At 35.8% G+C, this 22,223-nt stretch overlaps 1 protein-coding gene across 1 annotated transcript in view; it reads right to left on the reverse strand.

The window, feature by feature from the left end:
- MPP7 (membrane palmitoylated protein 7) overlaps positions 1-22,223 on the reverse strand; it is a 221,545-nt gene that overhangs the window by 74,417 nt on the left and 124,905 nt on the right. Inside the window, exons 4-5 of the mRNA XM_015598746.2 lie at positions 6,739-6,816; positions 4,251-4,331 (exon numbers count right to left, since the gene is read on the reverse strand). Of these exons, the coding sequence (XP_015454232.1) occupies positions 4,251-4,331; positions 6,739-6,816 (159 nt within the window). The remainder of the gene's footprint in view (positions 1-4,250; positions 4,332-6,738; positions 6,817-22,223) is intronic.

Below are 22,223 nucleotides of genomic sequence, written 5' to 3' on the forward strand. Positions count from 1 at the left end.
ACATTTTTCTTCTCACCATCTGTTCTTTCGTTTTAACTTTGTTATTCTGTCCTGGACTTTAAGATCTGAACAATAAGCCTGGATTTTGTAGACATTATTAAGAATACTTGTTTTATTTTTTTGTGTAGGGCAGCTAACCAATCAATTCAAAGATTTAAAGACTGAGTGTAATCTTTAAATCTTTGACAGTTCTCAGATGAGACTACTATTATGTAATGAGTCATTTTCTAACTATTGAAGACTAGAGGGCAACAAGTTATACAGGAAAAGTGTTGATTTATATTCTAGTGATGATCAACTAGCATAGCTAAAAAAAAGAACATTAATTGAACAGGTCTTGCAAGGGCATGGAGCAAAAGGCCCTTCATATGTAGTACTGAAGGCACTGTACATTGAGAGAACCTGTCTAGATTATTACTAAGGACAAGCTGTCAATAACTATCGAAATTTTAAATGTACAAACATTTTAACCCAACATTATTCACTGAATAAAATTCTGTAATATACAAGAGATGTGTGGTATAGTAATGTTTAAATAGCAGAAAAGCAGAAACAATAGAAATGTTCGCCTCTAAGGGATGTTAAGTAGGTAATTATGCTGATCCAAAGAGAAGTCCAAAATATCCAAATGTTAAAAGTCCAGAAAACAAGAAAACATTAAGTAGCACATTATATTATCCTATTTATAATGGAAAAATGTATATGTAATATTTCTGTATACAAAAAGGAATGAAAGGTAATATAGCCAATTAAGAAGTTACCTGAAAAGGTATACGAACACAGTTCACAGAAGAAAAAGTCTTTAAGCATAAAAACAATGCTCATATTCCCTAATAAAGAAATGAGGACAGCGGCTCCTACTCTATAGTTTGAATTAAAAATACTATTACGTATTATCAAAATTTTTTTTCTGTATATTTTTAAAAGTATCAAAGGACTTTCTAAAAAAAGTAATAAACTATCACAATGTATCAAAGACAAAGATAGCTGTTTATATAAATAATTCCTTGTAACCTCATTTATGAATTCCTTAAAACTTTCTGTGTGTGTGTATCTGTCCCTAAGGCTGTGAATGTTTCTTCTCTATTCCATGACTATGGTTCAATTTTTTACACTTATATCTTTAATCTACTTGGAATTCATTCCAGTAGGGGGAGTTTCTTACTTTCTCTCAATGATTAACCGCTTTCACCAACACCATGTATTGAAGTTTCATCCAATTCCACCCATCCCTCACATCTGTCATTAAAGCCACAATTATCTTTCACCTGAATTATTTCTACGAGCTCTCAACTGGCCTTCCTCCATTCTGGATTCCATTCCTCCCACCCTACCACCACTCCTGCCCAAGTAACTGTTCTGTATACTCCAATCAGAGTGATTGTGTCGCTTGCCTATTTAAATGCTTTCAATGGCTTTCCATTGCTCTGAGAATGAAATCCAAACATTTTAATAAGCTCACAATTAGGGTGACCACATAATTTATCATCTAAATAAGGAAACAACTGAAATTGAAAGAGAGGCTATCAATCATAATGCCAGAAGTTCAGGCATAAACCAGACCATCCTGGGCAAACAGGGATGCGTATCCCCCACCACCCCAATCAAAGGCTCTGCTGCCTAGCTCTAAACTGTTGCCCCTCGTCTTTCACAAACAACTGTTCAGCCAAAGTGAACTTATTTTACAACCTCAAACTTGACAAGTTATATTCTTTATGGGATTTCACATACTATTCACTCTATTTAAAACATTTATTTTTCACATCCTACCCTTGACTCCTCTTTCTCCCTCCCTCTCTCTCCCTTCTTCTCCCTTTTGATTATCTCAACTTATATGCCACTTCCTTCAGAAAGTTTTCCTCCCCGCTCCCTGCCCTGCCCCCGCCCAGACCTCTCCCACAACCCAAGTTTAGATTTAGCACTACTCCTGTATTCCACACGTGCCCTTTTCTTACCCAGAATTTCTCCTATTACCTTCATTAATCTACGTATATCTTCTATAAGTTGTATCTATAGAGCCTGGCACAGAGTAGGCATTAAATAAACACATGAGAATGAATGAATCAAGATGTGACGCCAGTGACATTTACAAATTACCAAAGAAAGTTGTAAAACTTTTCAAAAGAGTTGGCAGATCTGTGGGATACATTACCTTCCCATAGTGGCTACATATTTGGTTGTATACATCTGTGTGTATTTTAAAAAGTTATTATTATTTTGGAGGTACACCTCAGGTTTCTTTTTAGTATTATTGTGAATTGAATATTTAAAATGGAACAGCAATCTTTAAAAGTAAATACTTTCTTTATCCAGTGAAAATTAAAGACAATATTCAAATTAACACCCCAGGATTCATATTTCATATTTTAACTGTCAGTTCGACTAACAATTCATGTATATATGTCATATTCTACTGTACCACTTTGATTCTGCTTAAAAAAAAAAAAAAAAGCAAATATTTTATTTCATTCCCAGGACAAAAAGTGGGCAGTGATCGTATTCTGAAATAGAATAAAACTTATTTGGGGGCTGCGCTTCTTAAAGTAATACCTATAAAAGTGAGATTCAAAATGATGACAGTTAATATAAATGATTTCAAGGAAAGCAATGTCAAATGTTAGGTCAAAAAGGAAAGAAAGTTTTTTCTTCCCAAGACTGGCTAACTAGAAAAAGTTATTGCCAACTGCAACATCATGTGCCTGCAATCTTACCCACCTTCTACAAATTATTCCCTGAATATACACCTTTCAAGCTGACTTCTCACCCATGCTTTATTCGCACTGCTATGTAAGTATGAAAAATAAAATTATTCCTCTAAAATAATTTTTGCTATGATAAAGTTCAAGTATTCAAGTATAAAGTTTTTTTGAATGGCAGTGTATAATGCCATCTAAAATCATATCTGCCTCTCAAGTCAAATGCCAGTTTCCATCCAGTATATTTGCTGTTATTAGCTATTTCATTTCAAACGAACTTGAACAGAACACCAAAATCATGTTTTGTTTTGGTCGGGAATTTCTAATACTCAAACCAAGATAATACTTCTCAGAAAGGAGTTAACAAACTTATCGCAGCTAACCTGAAATGCTCTGGTTAATATCGCTTTCTTATGTACAGTCTAAGACCAACTGATGAAATTTTCAGAGCATTGACTGTGAATCTCCTACTCTGAGCTCTTAACCTTTCCACACACTTTGTCTTTAACATAAAGCAACTATTCTGCTCTAATGCAATCCTTATTCTTTTGGAACTAAAATTTAACCAGCCTCCTCTGTACCCTTACAAGTTAATTACTCTCATATTACTAATCATAATCCATTTACCCTTTACAGCAATATATCCGTGTACTTAAATAGGGGTTAGAAATTATAGTCCATGTATATCTTCATCTTTTATTTAAAACAATCTTTCTTTTTTTGAATATCAATTTAAGACCATAGATAACATTCCAGTGGAGATTATTCAAGGAAGGTAGAAAGCAATTTTGCATCTAGGCATAAATTTTCATCCAACAGTCCACGTATGCTTAACTAATCATGTTAATTACATAATTATGTAATCTATATGTAACTTTGACTCATGGACAATGTTTTACATACAACTGCAGTAGTGTCTAGTCCAAAACATATAAGTTTTGGGATTTAGTGCACTAAGAATCTTTGAATTAAGGACATTTTCAGAATGCCTTTTGTTGACTAATCACATTGGAGGAAAAAATAAGTGACAAAACATGGGAGGAAAATTGCAAGGAGAATTGAATTTGTCTACTGATATTTTATTGGTATTTATGCTGAAACACTGCTCTGCAAAACTATAGGATGTATTATAACATGAACTGATACAGGGATAGGAGACGGGGTGGGGGGAAGGAATGCTGAAATAATCCAACAGAAAAATAGATATAGTTGTCAAATATATTGGAATACCATTAACTAGCCAAGTAAAATGAAGCTAAACCAAATCACTAATAGGTTCTGTATTCTGTACTTGTAACTTCATTTAAAAGGAAAATAACCATGAAGCCACATTATGTCTGCCAAATTAAATCCTGAGCTTCTCAACTAAAGTATTTTGTAATGTCACAACATTAGCATCAAAAGCTCAACTCTTTTTCCTTAATGAGAGTTAGACTATTAAAATACTATGCGCTTTTTAAAAATACATTTACTTGAAAATTGATGCTCGAAACAAAATTCATCTGAAGTCTCGGAAAGTGGCCCTTTTGGAAGATATTTATTGCACGTCCTCACCTTCACATTGGGTTTTGACAGCAGTTTCAACAGCTCTCTGATCTCACTGTTTAATGGCTTGTTCTGAAGCTCTTCGGCCAGCTGCAAGAGAGATCACATTGACATAAAGAACACTTAGTGAGAGCGTTGGGTAGTTCCACGTGTGACCACTGCGATTCTATCTTGCTACTGTTCAGTGATTAAGGAGAAGTCGGCATGAAGGAAAACAGACTATCAATCATTGCTCTTCTTTTTAGGCCCTTGGTAGGCCAGATCCTAGCCCAGGCTCTTGGCTGAGCATAAATCAGTCAGATCATCTTCTGATTTATTACAATGAGGGCAAACCCAGCACTTCATCTACCGAATGGGGTTTAGCGTGCAGACAAAGGGCTACTTGTAAAAAGGACTGGATCAAGCTTTGACTCAATTTGAAAGGGAGAAAGAGAGAGAGAAGAAGAAAGGAAGAAAGGAAAGGAGGAAGAGAAGAAAAGAGAGAAGAGAAAAGAGAAGAGGACCTGCTGAATGAGGTGGTGAAATCCACAAGGTTTCCCAAAACCCACAGTAGCTTGCTATTCAGAGCCTGGGTGAAAAGAACTAGAATGCCTCTAATAGAACAAATAGTCTGAAACTTTTATTATGTTTACCTACACAGACTAAGAAGTCTGTTAAATATAAACCAAGTCAATCATAAAATGACTTATAACAGGTTGACAACTACTCAGCACCAAAAACGCTGACTGTCCTTTACAATGATTAAGAATTCTCATTTGCTGGTTGTAGCTAAAGAAAGGATTTGTTGGAGCTTTGAACCTGCCTCATGTTCTTCATTAAGATATCTTCCTATCAGAATTTATATTCAATTTTGTATTATAGGAAGGATCACATAATTTTCATAAGAAAAGCAAGACTCGAAAAAAGATTAGAATTATGAAATAAGAAATACAGAAGTCAAACAATGTATATATTTTCATTTAAAAACCTTTCTAAAACATTGGATTAAATTTCTATTTGCCCCGATGTTTCTATCAAGCTAAAAATTTTCTTATCTCTGGAAAAGTACTTTTCTCTAAAAGAAAGACATAATATAAATTATGCACAAAAAATAAAATCAGTATATTCATCGATTACATTTTGAAAAGTGCTTTTACTTTTTCAAGGTAACATTTTTACAAAATTAAGTTGCAGAAAGTCACAAAGGGCTCTTTGCACTCTTTGGTCACTTAATATGTAACGGTATTTTTTAACATGTCAATGCACTTTTCTGATAAATTCCAAAATGCCGTTTTACCATATTTACTAATAGTCTCTAATTTTTTAAAAAAGCGATATTGCTGTAGTACGATTTCATCACTTTATAAACAAATATTTCCCCAAACCCTCGACAGTAAATTTTTAAAAACTGGTTTTTAAGACTTTCTCAAGTGGCAAGTGCAGCTTTTTGTGGAACTATATCTACACTTTTATTCATCTTCACTTTAAATGTTTTGGTTCTATAATGCAGAGGTAAGCTCCCTCATAAAATACATATGTTGAAACATTCTTGTAACCTGTAATTTTTGTAGATAAAAATGGAAGGCAAAAAGTTTGAGGACTAAACAAATACCATACAGCTTGGAAATTTATTACATATGCTTTATTTTCTAAATTAGAATATAAAGTGTATCAAGTAAACTATACCTGAACATGGTCAATTTTTTTTTATTACTCTTATAGCCATGGTATTTTACTAAACTGAATTACATTTTATCATAACAAAGTTTAAACTTAAAAAGCAACAAATAAGCTCCAGGAGATCACTAAAATCAGCCTTCACACTAACCATATTTCTCGTCTAGCTTAGTGTCCCTTATAGTTTATCCAGGTGTGCTCTCAATTCATCCGAGTCCGAAAGTTAACAGCAAGAAACAGCAAGTTAGTTCCCTCCCCCACATTGAAAATAAAATTATAGCTACAGGAAATTAACTACTCCATCAATGCCAACTGCTTCTAAAATTTATTTTTTGGTTATGAAGGTAATTTGGAAAGGTCTAATACCCATAAATCATTACTATGCTTTATAATCCATTTTAAAAACAATCCTGTCTTTTTATGTATTTCATATGCCTCATTCCTATACTAGCATCTGTCATTTTTTTAGTACTGTCAGCAATAGAGCTATCTCATTTGTCTTTCTCTCTCCAAAGCATTCCTCTTGTCTGTGACTTTCTCCAAACGCTAATAGCTGACAGCTTCTCTCTCCCCAGAGAGTTACAGCCTAAAATTTCTATTGCGTAGTTACTAAGGTAGAACAAGACGGTATCTACAGGCAAAATTTTCGAACAGGAAAGTGAGTGAAAATCAGCATAACATCGGCGTAAGCTCAGTGATGACAGGGCTTTCAGAAATATTTGCGACTTCTGGTGTTCACGCATAGGATCGCACACATCTGTCTGTGCTGGGATGAGTTCTGCCGTGGCCCGGCGGGTGGGAGACATGTCCCAATGATCTCAGAAAGGACACACTTACTTACATCATCAGCCAAGGCTGCCGCGCCATGGAGGATGGGCACGGGATTCTGCTTCTCATAGTAGTGAAGTTTTTCATGAATCTGAAAGAATAGCAAATTCATATATAAGTTCACCTGCTGACAAACAATCTGAGATATTTAACCATTTTTTATCGTTGACGATAGAAGCCAATCCATCGAATATTCTAAACGAAAAGTATATGTTCCTATGAACCTATAGATGACAAACATGCATACATAATTCATCCATGAGGATGGTCCAGTGTTTATAACATGAAGTTGAATGGAAAAAAAAAATCATCAGCAAAGAAAACCCACTTAGAAACGACACCTTTGTTCCCCCCAACAAACATTAGCTTTATAAAATCTTTAATTTCTAAAACGTAGCGCTTTAATACTTCAAGTATTGGTTGTAGTATATATTCCTGCTAAAAAACATACATTATGATTAAAGTAAAGCAGTAAGCTGGCAGCCTCGTTTGGGCAGTCTGGTATCAACCGCCACCAAGGGTGAAGAAGCTGGCGCCGTCGGCCCTGTGTGCCAGCACTCCGGGAACAACACGCTGTTCCTTTCACTGCTTCTTCTTCTTTTTTTAATTGCCAACTTTTCCTCCCAAATTCAAGTTTCTAAGAAAAAAGAAGCGGACTTCTCTTAACTAGCGACATTTCTTATAACTAGTTAGCTTAAATAAAATAATTTTCCACACTGGAAAGCAAAATTACATTAATAAAAAATAATTTGGGGACTTCATTTCCCATCATCATTACCCAAGAAACTCAAAGGCAAGAATATACTTTAAAGAATTATAAAACAAATTGTGTTCCTTTAAAATTCTAGTATTATAGATAAAAAGTGAAAGATGGTTTGACGAATGCAAAACTGTCAGCACTTGTTGAATGTATGTCCGCTCTTACACTTAAATTTTATACTTGAAAATCTACTTTAGCTTCTTATTGATAGTTGACCAACTGCCCCCCGCTACATATGAAAAACAGCTGCACCTCACAATTTCCTGTTTCTAATAGGAATCAAGGAATACACTCTTTAATTATACTCAAAGCAAACCATACTCTCATATAAAAAGTCTGGAAAGATTATATTTTGAATATCCTAATGCTACTGCTAAGAGGAAATTCTATTACCTTTTTGGCAACCTGGTACATAATGCAAAGCATCAGGGAAAGAATTTTGACACTTATGATATTCCCAGAATCATCAGGGCAAAATTCTTAATATCTTAGAACTGTTAAGTATTTATTACATTCAAGTAATAAACAAATTTCCAAGAATACAGCTTTATAAGGAATAAGGTTTGATCTGAACATTATTACAGTATAATTTAAAACAAAACCAACCATCCTAAGAGCTAAATTAATTTTGCTTAAGTACTTATCAAGAATGAGGTCACCTCAACATATACTATGATGGAATACTGAACATTCTCTCTCATAACTTTATTGCAACTACTTGTTTATATGTCTGCTTCCCTGCAGTAATAAATATAGAAGCTTGTACTTACTAGATATCATGTGCCTAGATTACCTAATAATAGTTATCAGTACTATCAGTAATTCAGTCTTCCATGAGTTCAATATTTTAATACTCTAATCCTTACAAGTACCTTAGGAGGTAGATGGCACCATTATCCCAAATTTTACAGGTAAACAGGTACACAGGAGTGAAATAACTTGCTGTGGTCCCACAAATTGTAAATGACAGAGCTGGGATTTGAACCCCGGGCCATCTGGCTCAGCCTCACAGCGTTTTGTCACTTTGCTTGCCTGACTCTCAGACTCACATCTTGTCTGCGTTCTTCACTGATCTCTTCCACTGAATGCATACGATCTGTTTGTAGGACACAGAAAGGAGGCTAGATAGAAATGTGACAGAGTAGTGACTGTTTTCAATTAAGACAGGATTACTGACAGTTCCTCTCAGTCTCTCCACCCTTATTTTTCCTTTCCTATGGCTCCTAATTTTTCTAGATTCATTTACACTAATACTATAATTATAACCAAAATTACATGCCCCACATACATTATTTCTCCACTTCATTTGCTTCCTCTGAGTGGCTTTTAAAAAGAGTCAGTTCTTCTTTCTATATCATCTTGTCTCTAGATTCTTACCCAACGGCCCACCGCTCCCCTGCCGACCTCTGGCCTTTGTACTAGATCAAGAATTTTTTAAATGTTCTGAGATTTCCAAACTCTGGCAACCCTATGTTATGTTTTTTTACTTTTATACATAATTTTTAAAATTAAGCTGGTAGGAAAGTAAAACTCTAAATAATTTTGAGCTGTTCATGTTTCCAGAAATATTGACAAATTCTGCTTAACACCAGAAAAGAAAATTTAAAAACCAAAATGAATTTTAAATTCTAATACAATAAACAGGTAACATGTATAGACTTCATGCCAAGGTTGTTCAAGAGAACTTTCTGTGAGGATGTTGAAATCATTCTAAATCTGCCTGTTCAATATGTAATTTGGACTAGTCATATACAGTTATTGAGCACTTGAACTGTGGCTAGTATGCTTGAAGAACCGAACTGTCATTTAATTTTAATTAATTTAAATGTAAATGACCACAGGTGGCTAGTGGCTTTCATATTGGATAACATGGCATAGCTTTATATTATGCACTCTGTAATTTCCCTCTTAACTACCCCCCCCACCTCAAAAAAAAATTCACTCTGATATAATTTGGCAAATTTTCCTGAATGGAAACATTTTGGAATCCAATAGACAAAATATATATCCAAAGACATGGCTTAATCATCAATAAGGCAAACTAACATCTATTACTAAATATCATGTATAGCCAAATCTGCAAAATCTCATTTTAACTAAACACGTCCCTTTGAAGATTCAGCGGTGGGATACAATTCATTTTTCTACCTGAACAACAAGAAGAAAGCAAAAGTGGAAGGAGTTGAGGAAAGGAAACAGGCGTAAAGAAGTCTGGAGAGAAGGGGAGGCTCTGGTTAAATTCATTTCCTATAAAAACTATGCAATTATTCAAAAGTAAGATCTTTAACAAGAGCATGCCAAAAAATTTAAAATACACTATTAAGAAATAACGTACATTTCAAAATGCATGTACATTTCAAGATACACACATATTTATGCCCTAAATAGTATAGTCGAAAGTATGTGTCCTTAAGGGTTTGTTTTCTATCATTATATTTGTAATCAGAAAGAGGCAGTTAAAATAAAAATCATTTTTATATGTAACCGATTCTTATAGGAAATATGTAATTACCTTCATTTATACACATCTTGAAAATAAATACTTAAAATTTGTAAGGGAACCTGGTGCCAATTATCTAAAAAGTACACGTACAGTAGAAATCGTTTTAAACGAAGCTTCAATAACAAAAGTATAAATAAGGCTTAACCAGTCCCAGTGCGATCATTTGTTTTCAACCTCTCGGTGATGAGTAGAGGCATTGAAACTGAAAAACCCACTCACGGTTACTGGAATGACATTAAGTAAACCAAGGCTGTAAAATCCGTTTCCTGTCTTCTATTATGAGCATAAAAAAGTACTGAAATAACTGCTCAGCAGTTTGAATCTCTTCTATGTTAGGTAAAAGTACCCAATCTAAAAGTGGCATTGCGTGCACACGCACACGCATGCACAACACACACCCATCTCCCTCCTTTATTTAATACATAGAAAAGAGGGAATTCTGAGTATTAAAAGATCCCTGGATACAACGACAGCCAAGATGAGCTGGAAATTATACACTATGTTGTGTAGAAATAAAAAAATATTCTAATGGCTGGGACCCTCACTAAAAAGAACAATTTAATCCTTTCTCCAAAAGGATAAAAATAATTTTAGCTCAAAAGAAAAAAGGGACAATGAAGGGAAAATTTAAAACTGAAAAACAACAAGCATAGTGAAGGCAATGGTGCTAACTGTATGTCCTCCTTTCCAGTTTTAGACCACTAACCTTTCTCTTTTGGTTAATTTTCACGGCCAATAACTCCAGAAAAAAGAAAAACTTTAATAGAATCATTGAGAGTTGAAATCCTTGTTCCGTTCCCACCTTTAATGTGATAAAATCTGGCTTTCCTTTGCCACAGATACATATTATCACATGAAATCAGTATCATATATTCTAAATTTATCAAGAATTTTTTAAAAGAATGGATGTTTGATTTCAAGAGCTGCTTTTCAGCATTGACAAACATTTTGTGTTCTTATTTGACCAGTTAATTTGGTAAATTCTATTGATAGATTTCCAAATACTAAGCCATCCTTGCACTCCCACGATGAACCTCACTTGATTACGATGGATTATTCTTTTAATGTGCTATGGAATTTCACTGGCTAATATTTTATGAAGAATTTTTGCATCAAGATTCACAACTGAGGCTGGCATTTGTATTTTGGTTTTGTTTGTTTGGTCCTGTCTTTATTGGGTATTAATATCAATGTTATAGTCATTTCATTATTTTTAAAACTATGAAAGCTTTCTGTATTTTTATATGCTCCAAGAATGATCTCTTCTTTAAGTATTTGATAACATTTCCCTGAGAAACCAGCTGAGTCTGATACATTTTGGAGGGTAGCTTTATCCCCCAAATTTCTTTATTTCTTCTGGCTGGTTTATGGCAATTTCTCCATTTAGGTTTTTCTACTGCTTCAAGTGTCAATTGCAGAAAATACTATTTCCTAGAAAATTATTTCTTTTTATCTAGCTTTAAAAAAAATTACTTAAGCAAACAGTCTCTTAGGAGTCTTTGAATTTCTTGTATTGTGTACATTTTTCTCCATTACCATTTCTTATTTGGTGATTTATACCTCCTCTATTTTCTCCTTTCATTAGCGAGCTAATATTGATTTTACTGTATTTTCAAAGAACCACCTTTTAGATTTATTAGTTTTACCATTTTTGCTTTCTAATATTTATTTTTGTTTTTACCTTAATTTGTTCCTTCTATCTTTACGTAACCCGGCCATACATCACACTTCAGTCATGTGCATCACACAAATTATTGGAAAACAAAAGAAAAGGCAAACTAGTCTAATCAGAGTTTATTCATTCCTAAAATATTGAGTAAAATAAGCACCCATTCCAGAAGAAAGATACTCTGGGTCAGAGACAAAATACAGCAGGAGAGTAAGTAATTCTAACCTTGCTATTAGAAAGGTGACCTGAGAAAGAAAGAAAAGGACATACATCATACAAAGGGAAAACTTCAGTTGACCTATTTAAGGAAGCTGAAATATTATTTGTTCCTCTTTCATTCACTATTCCTTAGTTGAGCAGCTGAGAAGAAAGAGGTTTTTGTCAATTTAATCTTTGCCATTACTTTAGTACTCGCTTAAGAGTACTTAGTATAGGACGAAAACATCGGGCCACCTGTGCCACTAGTGGCACTAAGACCATGAAGGACTAGCTCTCTACCCAACTGTAAAATCAGAAGTGAAATCACGTACTTTCAACTCCCTCTTTTCATCTTTGCCCTTCAGTCATGAAATGCTTCTAATAATAAGGAATTTACAAAGCGGCTTTCATGTGGGTTTTTTTTGTTTGTTTGTTTTCATTGTATGTAGTGCACCATTCTCTAACTTCTAAAATTTTTGCAACATTTTAATAAAGTTCTATTTTTAAACAGACATATAAAAAAGGAAAGAAAATGTGACAAACTGCATACCAGCATCAAAATTAAAGAGATATTAACCTGGTATATTTGCTTCAGAGATCTTGCGATATAAATCATAAAAGATATGACTGAAGACCCATCCTTTCATCCCTCCCTCCTCCTCCTCAAGGGAAAAAAAAAATATGCTGAAACTGGATATGGTCCCACACACATTTTCATACGTGTGTGTGTGTGTGTGTGTGTGTGTGTAATACATGCTATTATTTTTGAAGTGTACTTAAATGATACTGTTTCCTTTACAACTAAATTTTTCATTCGATACTATATTGAGATATGTAGGTTGATAAATGTCCATCTAGTTCATTTTTAACAGCTGAATAATAGTCTATCATATTAACAGCAGTTTACTTATCCATTTTTTAATTGAGGAACACTATGGTTGTTTCCACTTTTTGCTACTGCATACCCTTTCACATTCCTTTCATACTCCTGCCTGCACTCTGGCGGACACGCCTACAAGTGTTTAAGTGTTTCTTGTGTCCCCACACCCTAGCTAAGACTTGCGTTCGCAGACATTTTGCCGATCAAATGGATATGAAACTGAATCTCCCTATGGTTTTAATTTCTATCGTCTCCAGTCTAGGACTTGTCTTTTCATAATAGTTTCTGAGGCAGAGATAGCGGCTCCCCAACACCAATTGTCCCCTTCCACAGTAGCTAGAAAGAAGCTGCCTAGTCAAGAGCCGCATTTGCTATAATGCCCACCCTTCCGCCTCCTCCCTGCAGTTAGGTTAAGGAACATTAGCTGTCAAACATGAAATGTAAGTGTAAGTTCTAAGTGCCACTCCCAGGCTGAGACCTTTAGGAAACTCGCATGCTCCCCATTCTGCCAGCTGGATGCAGATTAAGACAAGGCCTTAAGGGACAGCAAAGCTACCAGATGGAAGGAAACTGGGTCCCCAAAATACTTTATGGAGGAGAGTGACACATCAATCTGGCATATCCCTCTAAATGATTACTAAGTGGGAAATTAACTTCTATTGTCTCTTAACTATTACGTTTCTTGGACTGTGTCAATTATTCCCCTTACCTTAAATAATACAGTGGCCCTGGACAAGCAGAAGTTTTTTTTAACATACACGGATATATATTTTTCTTTATTGTTGTGCATTTTATTTAAGAAAACATTTCCTATCCTATGGTAATACAGAGATTCTCCTGTGTCTTTTTTTTTTTTTAAGTTTTACTTTATATGCTGAAGTCTTAACTCACACCACAAGGAGCTCTCACTTTATCACTTTCCAAAAAGATAACACCATTTATGCTTTTCCCACTGGTGTGCAATACTACTTGACATCGATCAAACTCCCACATACAAGTGTCTGTATCTGGGCTCTCTATTCTGTTCCTTGATTCACCTCTCTGAGCCAATATCATTACTATATTTTTATATACACTCTTGATATGTAGTAAGGCAAAACCTCTTAGCCCTTTATTCTTCCACAAGGCTTTTAGGATTCCATATTCCATGAAAAACCAAGTTAATGTGTCTTAACCTTGTTATTTCTCTGCCTTCTAGGAATTTTCCTGAAATCTATCTTCCAATTCACTTTGCTCTCTTAAGCTGAGTCTAATCTCTGAGAGACCTATGCAGAATTTTGTTTTCTTTAAGTGACTATATTTTTTATTCCTGTAGTTTAAATATGGCTTTTTACAAATCTTTCTTCTCTTTTCCTAGCACTCAAGTGTTTTTCTCATGATTGAGGCCTTCTTTTATGTCCTATATCATTTTAAACATACTTAGGTTATAAGGTTGTTTTACTATATAGAGTGCTTAGGTTTTAAACTTGCTATTTGTGGTACCTGTTGACTAAAGCTGAAAGTAGATTTTATTTTTCTCAAATGTTTTGTAATTTGGAGTTGTTAGTGAATCTTTTGTGGGGTGTTATATGAGCCAGTCCTAGGGTGATGGTATAGCTTTTCAGAAATATTTTTTATTTGCTTTTAATGGGTGACCTTCAAATATCACCAGTCACTTTTCTATTTTCACAGTAAGGATTCCTGGAGTTTGTGGATAAAAAACTCAAACCCCAAGCTATGGACCAACTAGTTCATGGTTACAAATTCTTAAACTAGACTTTTTTTTTTCTGTGTTCCTACCTAATCTCAGGAAGAGACAGACCAGATTCTTTGCCACCTCCCTAGAAAGGTAGTTGAAATTTTTCTCATCTTCTCATTCACTAACAGAGTAACCCTAGAAAATAGCTGGTGTGTGTGTGTGTGTGTGCGCGCGCGCACCAATTCCCCATTGTGACTTTAGTATAAATGTCAGGGAGGGAGCGCCCTCCACCCCCATCTCTGGCCAGTCCTTCCAACACAGCTGCAACATAGCTTAAGAAGTCACCAGGACAGCATTCTGTCTACTCTCAAGTTTGCCTTACTTTGTTATAAGCATAGATACATTTAAAAGAATGTTTGCAATTCTGTACCCAGTATTTCTAAGTACTTGTTGTAGGAATCAGAAGGCTAGCTTGGTTCTTTAATGTAAATTAATTCTGGTGTCTCCCAAGACAGCATCCAGTTCCTTTATGCAATATTATTATAAAGGGTAGAGTGGGGAATCACATTTTGCTTACAGGAAGAGGTTTCTAGGTACCTTTATATTTCACCTTTCAGGAGTTCTTACGTACATTTGGTTTGTGAGTTTATTTTGGACGGTGCTTCTACCTGATCTTAATGAATTTTTTTTTTTTTAAGTTAAAAATAATCACCTAATTTGGAATTATATTTTCAGGTTAAAACAGACATAATGCTTTTATCTTTAGACTCTTCTCTGTGTTATGTAGTTTATGAATGTACCTGTGCTCACAAGCATAGTTAAAAAAAAGCTTTGAGGCCATGACTTTGCTCAAATGACACAGCCAGAAAGGGGGAGAAAAAGGCCTTTCCTCAGGGAACCACTAGGAACAACCAGTAACCTTGCCTTTAGTTCAGGCCGGGCTGTTTGCAACATCTCTATAGAGATGGATAATTCTTATAAGGGACATGGCCTTAACATGTGGTTATAAAAACCAAAAACAGGTTTCAGGCTTAAGTTAAATTATAGAAAGCAACAAAACCATCAACCTTTTAATTTTGGTTAAAGTGTAATAATTCTATTTGAAATCATGTCCAAGAATCTTCTCCACAGATCAGATTCCTTTAGCTCCCTGAACAATATTCTAGAGAAAGTAAATTTTATCCAATTTAAAAAAAAAAAAAAAAAGCCATTAAAGAGGAAAAACAAGATCCGATTTGTATTTCCTTCCATTTTTTTTTTTTTCCAGACTGGGGAAGAGGGAGAACAGGAAACAGGAAACCAGTTAAGAGGATCGTACTGCAGTGCTAAGAAATCCCAGGGACCTGTCAGAGCTCAGCGAGGATCCATCGGCCTGCCTTCTTTTGTGTGCAGGCCCGATGGACTCCATGTCCTCTCAGGAGCCACACTGCCATCTCTGTTCCCAAGTCAGCTGTGAAGTTGGATATACTCTTCCTGCTGCTGATTTCCTTGCTGTCCCCAAAGAGAAGCATACGGGTCCGTATGTTTTAGAGATTTTACTGCTACCACATGGGGAAAAGGACAAGGACAAAGAACAGTAAACAGGAAGAATTGATAACATTGTCGCAGCTTTTAAAAAATAAAGTATCAATATAATTTATTAAGAACCTCGAATTCAAACATATCTGAGTTTAAATCCCAGTTCGGCCCCTTACTTGCCATTAGACAACTTACTTAACTTTTGCAATGGACTGAATGTTCATCTTCCTCTCTAAATTCATATGGTGACGTCTATACTCCCAAAATGATGGCATTAAGAGGCGGGGCCTTTGGAAGGTGATTAGGTCACGAAGGTGGAGCCCTCGTGAATGAGATTAGTGCCTGTACAGTAGGGACCCCGGAGAGCTCCCTCCCACATCTCATCAGGTGAGGGCACAGCAAAAAGTGGCTGTCTAGGAACCAGGAAGCAAGTCTTCACCAGACCAAATCTGCTGGAGCCTTGATCTTGGACTTCTCATGCTCCAGCACTGTGAGAAATGCATTTCTGTTGTTTATAAACCGCCTAGTCCATGGTATATTATTATAGCTGCCTAAAAAGACCAAGATAACTTTCGAAACCTCAGTTTGCCCATATTTAGAAGATAATAATAGTACTATGTAGGTAAGTTACTGTGAAAATTAAACAAAATGACCATTAAAAGAGCTTCACACTCTCTCTAGAAAATAGAAGATACCCAATAAATGGCAGTTTATGTCCTGATTCTAACACCGTACATTGTTAACCCTATGGACAAGACATGGTAGTTTCCCCGACTACGACACATGGCACATACGTTAGATACAACTGATGCCTAAAAATAAAGTCCAAGCAGAGTATGGACTTTATCTATGCTCAAGTAGAGAATATGCACGTTTGCGGGACACTCAACTAAACTAAACGCCATCCCCCTTGACGTTTCTTCAAAGGCAGTCACAGGAAAAGGAGACAAAGACCTGAACAAAGGCAGTGGCTGCAGGATTAAGAAAGCCTGAGTGGTCACAGAAAAGGCAGAAATTTATTTGCCCACAGCAAGAGACAAATGACGGAGAGAACGCAAGATCAACCTAAGACATCCAATGAGATTTCCAGGCAGAATGCAGTTTGTGATGAAAATCTAGATCTAAGGGTTTATTACTACAGGCTAAAGGCACTTGTCTTAAAGCATCCACCACTCCGGTCACCCCATTCTCAAAGGAGAAAGTTCTGTCCTTGGGGATGAGAATGAAACCCTCACGCAGGAAAAAGTGTAACGACTAGATGGAAGTTTTCTTAAAAAAAAAAAAAAAGAGCAACCATAACGATTTCAAAGCCCACAAGAAGCTAGCTGCCACTGTTATCAACTACAGTAATTTGCCCACAATCCAAAATTATGTTAAAGGAAACACACAATTCCGAGACGAGCTAGGAGCTGGTCAGGGGATGTGGCATGCACTCCAACGCGACTGCGGAAAATGAGTGTTAGACAGGAACCAGACTTCACTCACAGAGCAACTCCCCAGCAACCATAAATTGGCCGTCACGTCCTCATTCAAACCCTCCGGTGGCTTGCTGCTGCACTCGAGATTAAGTGTATGCTTGCTAGTATACTAGGAAGTCACTCGCCCTGCAAGACCCAGAAGATCCGGCCCCTCCAGGGTTCTGTCTCGAGCCATTCTCCCCCAGATTCCAACCACTGGGACCTTGTGTTAGCTCCTCAAGCCAGCAGGGTCCCTCCCACATCCAGGCATTTTCTTTGCCTGCAATGCTCCTTGGTCTTGGGGATGCCCACGCTCATCTTTGGGCCCAGCTCAAATGTTACATATCCAAAGATGCATTCCCCAACTGTCCTATCTGATCAAAATTAGTACTCCGCCATTATATTTCCGTTAGCTCCCTATTCTTTTTGTTCATCATCCTTTTCAGACTTTGTATGTTTATTGCATTTACCTCGTTAGGCCTGTCCCCAACTTAGGTAATGAAATTTACAGACTTGGGAAAATGTCCCTAGCGTTCACTACTATATCCCTAGCTCATAGTCTAATAAGGCTCATAAAATAGCTCAAAAGTTATAATTATTATTAATTAGTTAATGATAAATAGACCCATGAATCTTACAATCCCAAGCCAGCTAGTAACATTCTAAGATCACAGTTTAAGAGATGGTAGGTGGAGGAAGGAAAGAACACACTGTGCCCATCAACTCCGCTACTCTGAGCTGGCACTAGGGAATGGAAGTGGTAAGATTTAAATGAGATACGACAGAAAAATAAAAAATAAAAATAAATGAGATATGACAAAGGAGTTTTTGACTGGTCTTTGAATAACTGAAAATGTCTTGGAAGTTACAGACTTTGTGAGAAATTTTGTTTGAGATTTAAAAAGCTAGTTTCAATGTAACAGTTTGGGGCAGCAATTAGTGAAAAATTAAAACTGCCTTTTATCTGCATGCAGTGGTTCTATTCGTTGACTAGAGTACTACAGACCAACAGCTCACAAACATTTTTGGTCTCAGAATCCCTTTATCCTCTTAAAATTCACTGAGAACCTCAAAGAGTTCTTATTTGGGTTATATATTTTGATATTTGTAGCACTGACATTAAAACTAATTTTTTAAAATTTATTAATTTACTTAAAATGTGTTAAAATACATGCTTTATGTGAAATACGTATATTTTCCAGAATAAAAATTTTCGATAAAGAATTGTATTATTTTACAAATTTGCAAACATCTTTCAATTCTGGCTGAAAAGAAAACAGCTTGGAGTCGCCTATGTGCTTCTGCATTCAATCTATTGGGATATGTTACTTTGGTTGAAGAAATGAAGAAAATCCAGTCTCACAGAGGCTTGTAGCTGGAAGAGGGAGTAATATTTTAGTAGCCGTTTTAACTAATTGTGGCTATTCACTGACGCTACACCAAAACTCTACAGGTGGTAGGTTTTTAGACTTAAGCTGTAATGTGGACTCTGAAGCCGTATCAATGAGCTTTCCACACTCCATATTACATTACAATCACTGGTCTCTCCTGCACTCAACATGGCGTTCTTACCCATGCATGATTTTGTAATATCATGCTTTGGTCATTTGGAAAATAGTGTTTCACTGAGTTATTCAGATTTTCCAAATGTTTATGCATTTTATGGTACGGCAAGAACAACAAAATCCCATTTGTTAATATCACCACTGATTTCATCCAAAAAAGTCTTTAAGTACTGGGAAGTTGGCAACCTCTGGGAGCAGATACAATTTTTTCAAAATTCTAATACCTGCCTGAAAGCTCGAATTTTATTACTGGCATCAATACAGTTGGTTGTTGTCTTTGAAGTGACAGGCTCACTTTGATCATGTGAGCTGTCTTCCAAACACCATTCAATCTGAATAAACATAGTTTCTGTGGTAGTCATTCTTTTAAGTAAGAAAGTTATCCCATGAAAAAAAAAAGGAGCTAGTTTAATTCCCTTTGATATGCAGCAAAGTGCTTTCTGAATACTTCTCATTTCTTCCATATTAAAAAGACTTTAGAGTAAAAAGACATATACTCAATGGTTCCAATTTAATGCAATTAATAATTTTTACTGCTCCATCAAGCATATTTTTAATTAAAACTGGCATTTGTTGGCTTTTTTTACTGTGAGTGCATGGTGGTAAAGAACATAGTAATACTAACTAATACCACTTGGTGCCACTGCCTTGATTTGTGAGAAGCAACAGCAGTTTAATGAACCATTGCTTTTCTACATCAATGCAAATGCGGATTCAGTGAAAAACGCAAACAACATCATAATCGTAATTACAAAAATAGTTTTGACCTTTCAGACTCCCCGAAATAGTCTCAGGGACCCTCATGGGCCCACAGTTCATACTTTGAGAACCACCGCCATATATGAACTCTGAGTATGTGTAACAAATACAGGGAAATGTGACTTTCCTTTGTGGCTGCACCACTCACAGTGAATTACATGCCTCTAGCATAGCAATATTAACACTTTTCATTTTATGCACACTTTCTTTAAAGCTTGTAAGACCCGTTACTCTCAGAACCAGATGGTACTTTTCAATAAAACCATAATTTCAATGGCTGAAAAGTGGTAACAAGGAGCGTTAAGAAAAAAAGTAGCATACTTTTTAAGAGTTAAACAGAGAACACGACAGGTTTTAGCATTTCCTGAAAGTTAAGTTTGCTCAACGCCTAATGTTGTTTCATCATTCACATTTTTTGAAAGTTCTCTCTTTAATGCCTTTCTTGCCTATAGCTGCAACTATGAGTACATTTAAACCGAGGCGATTTACGACACTGTCCCAGACCAAGCACTTTTGGCATCAGCCCAGGACCACTATTATCATCTTTTATTTATTGCATTGCTTCAAAACTGTTGTATATTTCTCAATTTTGTATTTTTTACTTTCACATATTTTTGTCTAAAATGCTATTTTATGTTTCTGCTTTACATAATAACATAAAAAGTTATTTACTTATACAACTACCATCACAACTAGGATATTTTAATGCTCTTAACGCAATTGTCACAAATCTAATCATATTTGTAGCATATCTAAAAAATGGCATTCTTTTCTCCTCCCTCTAAGTTTTATATAAAACACAGCAAAACATTCTCCCTCCTATTTCTGGCAGAGTTACCCAAAATGTTTATCTTTCTATTAAAAACATCTTGTACTATGATTTGCTTTTTAATAGAAAACAAAGCTGCTATTAATATATGAGGCTTTGCAGACATGCAAAATCAAATACCTCTTGGGCGGTAAGAAACAAAAACTTGTAATGTCTTTGCTTATAAGAAGATGGTCCCTAGGTGGGCAGTGTGAATTCAGACCAAAATTAACCATTTTAATCTTGTTCCAAAACAAATTTTCCTACCACCTCAAAGCTAAACATCCTAGGTCTCTGAAGTGTAAGTTAAAATATTTTTAATTCATCTCTAATAAAATAAAACCTCAATTTTCTAAGATTATTTGCCCAACTTTTCACTCTATTAAGTCCTTAGAATCATATAGGTATGTTAAAACATATTTACAAAAATGGAATTGTAAAATGTTTATGTCTTTCTACTAGCTTGAAGATTATCTCCAGTGGTGCTCGCTTCGGCAGCACATATACTAAAAAGAGATTCTCTCCAGTAGCTCATACTGAAAGGTGTATAAAATCTGATTATTTGTAAAAGTCAGAAGGTTAATACATTATTACTGAGATAGTTTAGGCATAGCTTAGGCAAGTCACAATTCACAAAGCAATTGAATTCAACCTTTGGAGAATCTGTCAAACTCTACCACTCTGAAATTAGACTAAAATATCCCCTGACCAATTAAAACAAAGTATTAATACCGAAACCCAGGGGAAAAGAGCTTTGGATCTCAGAGACGTAAAGATAACTCTCTGAAGGAGCAAAAGAACAGTTTTTCCATCAACTTAATATTTTACATATGGGAATATCAACAGTTCCACTAAAAAAGGGAAGAGCCACCTGATAACACAGAACAAGTCTTTCTAGTTTCAAGACCACAAATGTATCACCTTTCCTACTCAGGATCCCATCGAAATGACCAAATAATATGCATTAAAAAAAAAAAAAAAAGTATGTCAATAGCAGAGAAAAATGCCATGCAAAGAGCAGGAAAAGTTAAAAAATTTCTAGAAAATATTAAGATAAAATAGGAAAAGCCTATCTATATCATCGTATTCTATATTCACAGGCAAAGACGGTCATGCTGAAAAAAGTGAACACATTGTTATCAGAGGCCCAAAGAACTTCAAGCTGAGAGAAGCAGAAGTTCGGGGGCGGGGGGTGGGGGGGGAACGGGTAGAATATTAATACTGATTATGCAACAATAATTTATTAAGTGCAGTAGGCTGCTTCTCAAATGGCTCCCAAAGACCCTCCCCTCCGTGTTCTCTCCCCTGTGTAATATGTTCCCCTTGTACTTAGGGAATTAGCTGTGAAAGGGTGGAGTGTCACTTCTGAGATTAGGTTATTAAAAAACATGACTCCTTTCCTGCTGTCTCATTCTCATTCTCTCTCTCTCACCCCCATCCCCCAAATGCTTCCATTCTGTCCTGACTCTGACCCTTTTGCTTCCTGTTACAAGGATCTCGAGATTACACTCAATCCACCTGGATAATCCAGGATTTTCTCCCTATCTCAAGATCCTTACTTCAATCACTTCCCAGTCCCTTCTTCCATGTAAGGTGACATATGAGGATATGGGCATCTTGGGATGGGGAAGTACTATTCTGTCCTCCACACTCGACCTCCAGCGCTCCATATGATCTGGCCCCTCTCCTCTGTCTGCGCCCAC

The sequence above is a fragment of the Pteropus alecto genome, unplaced genomic scaffold (assembly GCF_000325575.1).
Source record: "Pteropus alecto unplaced genomic scaffold, ASM32557v1 scaffold269, whole genome shotgun sequence".
In the NCBI taxonomy this organism is placed as follows: domain Eukaryota; kingdom Metazoa; phylum Chordata; class Mammalia; order Chiroptera; family Pteropodidae; genus Pteropus; species Pteropus alecto.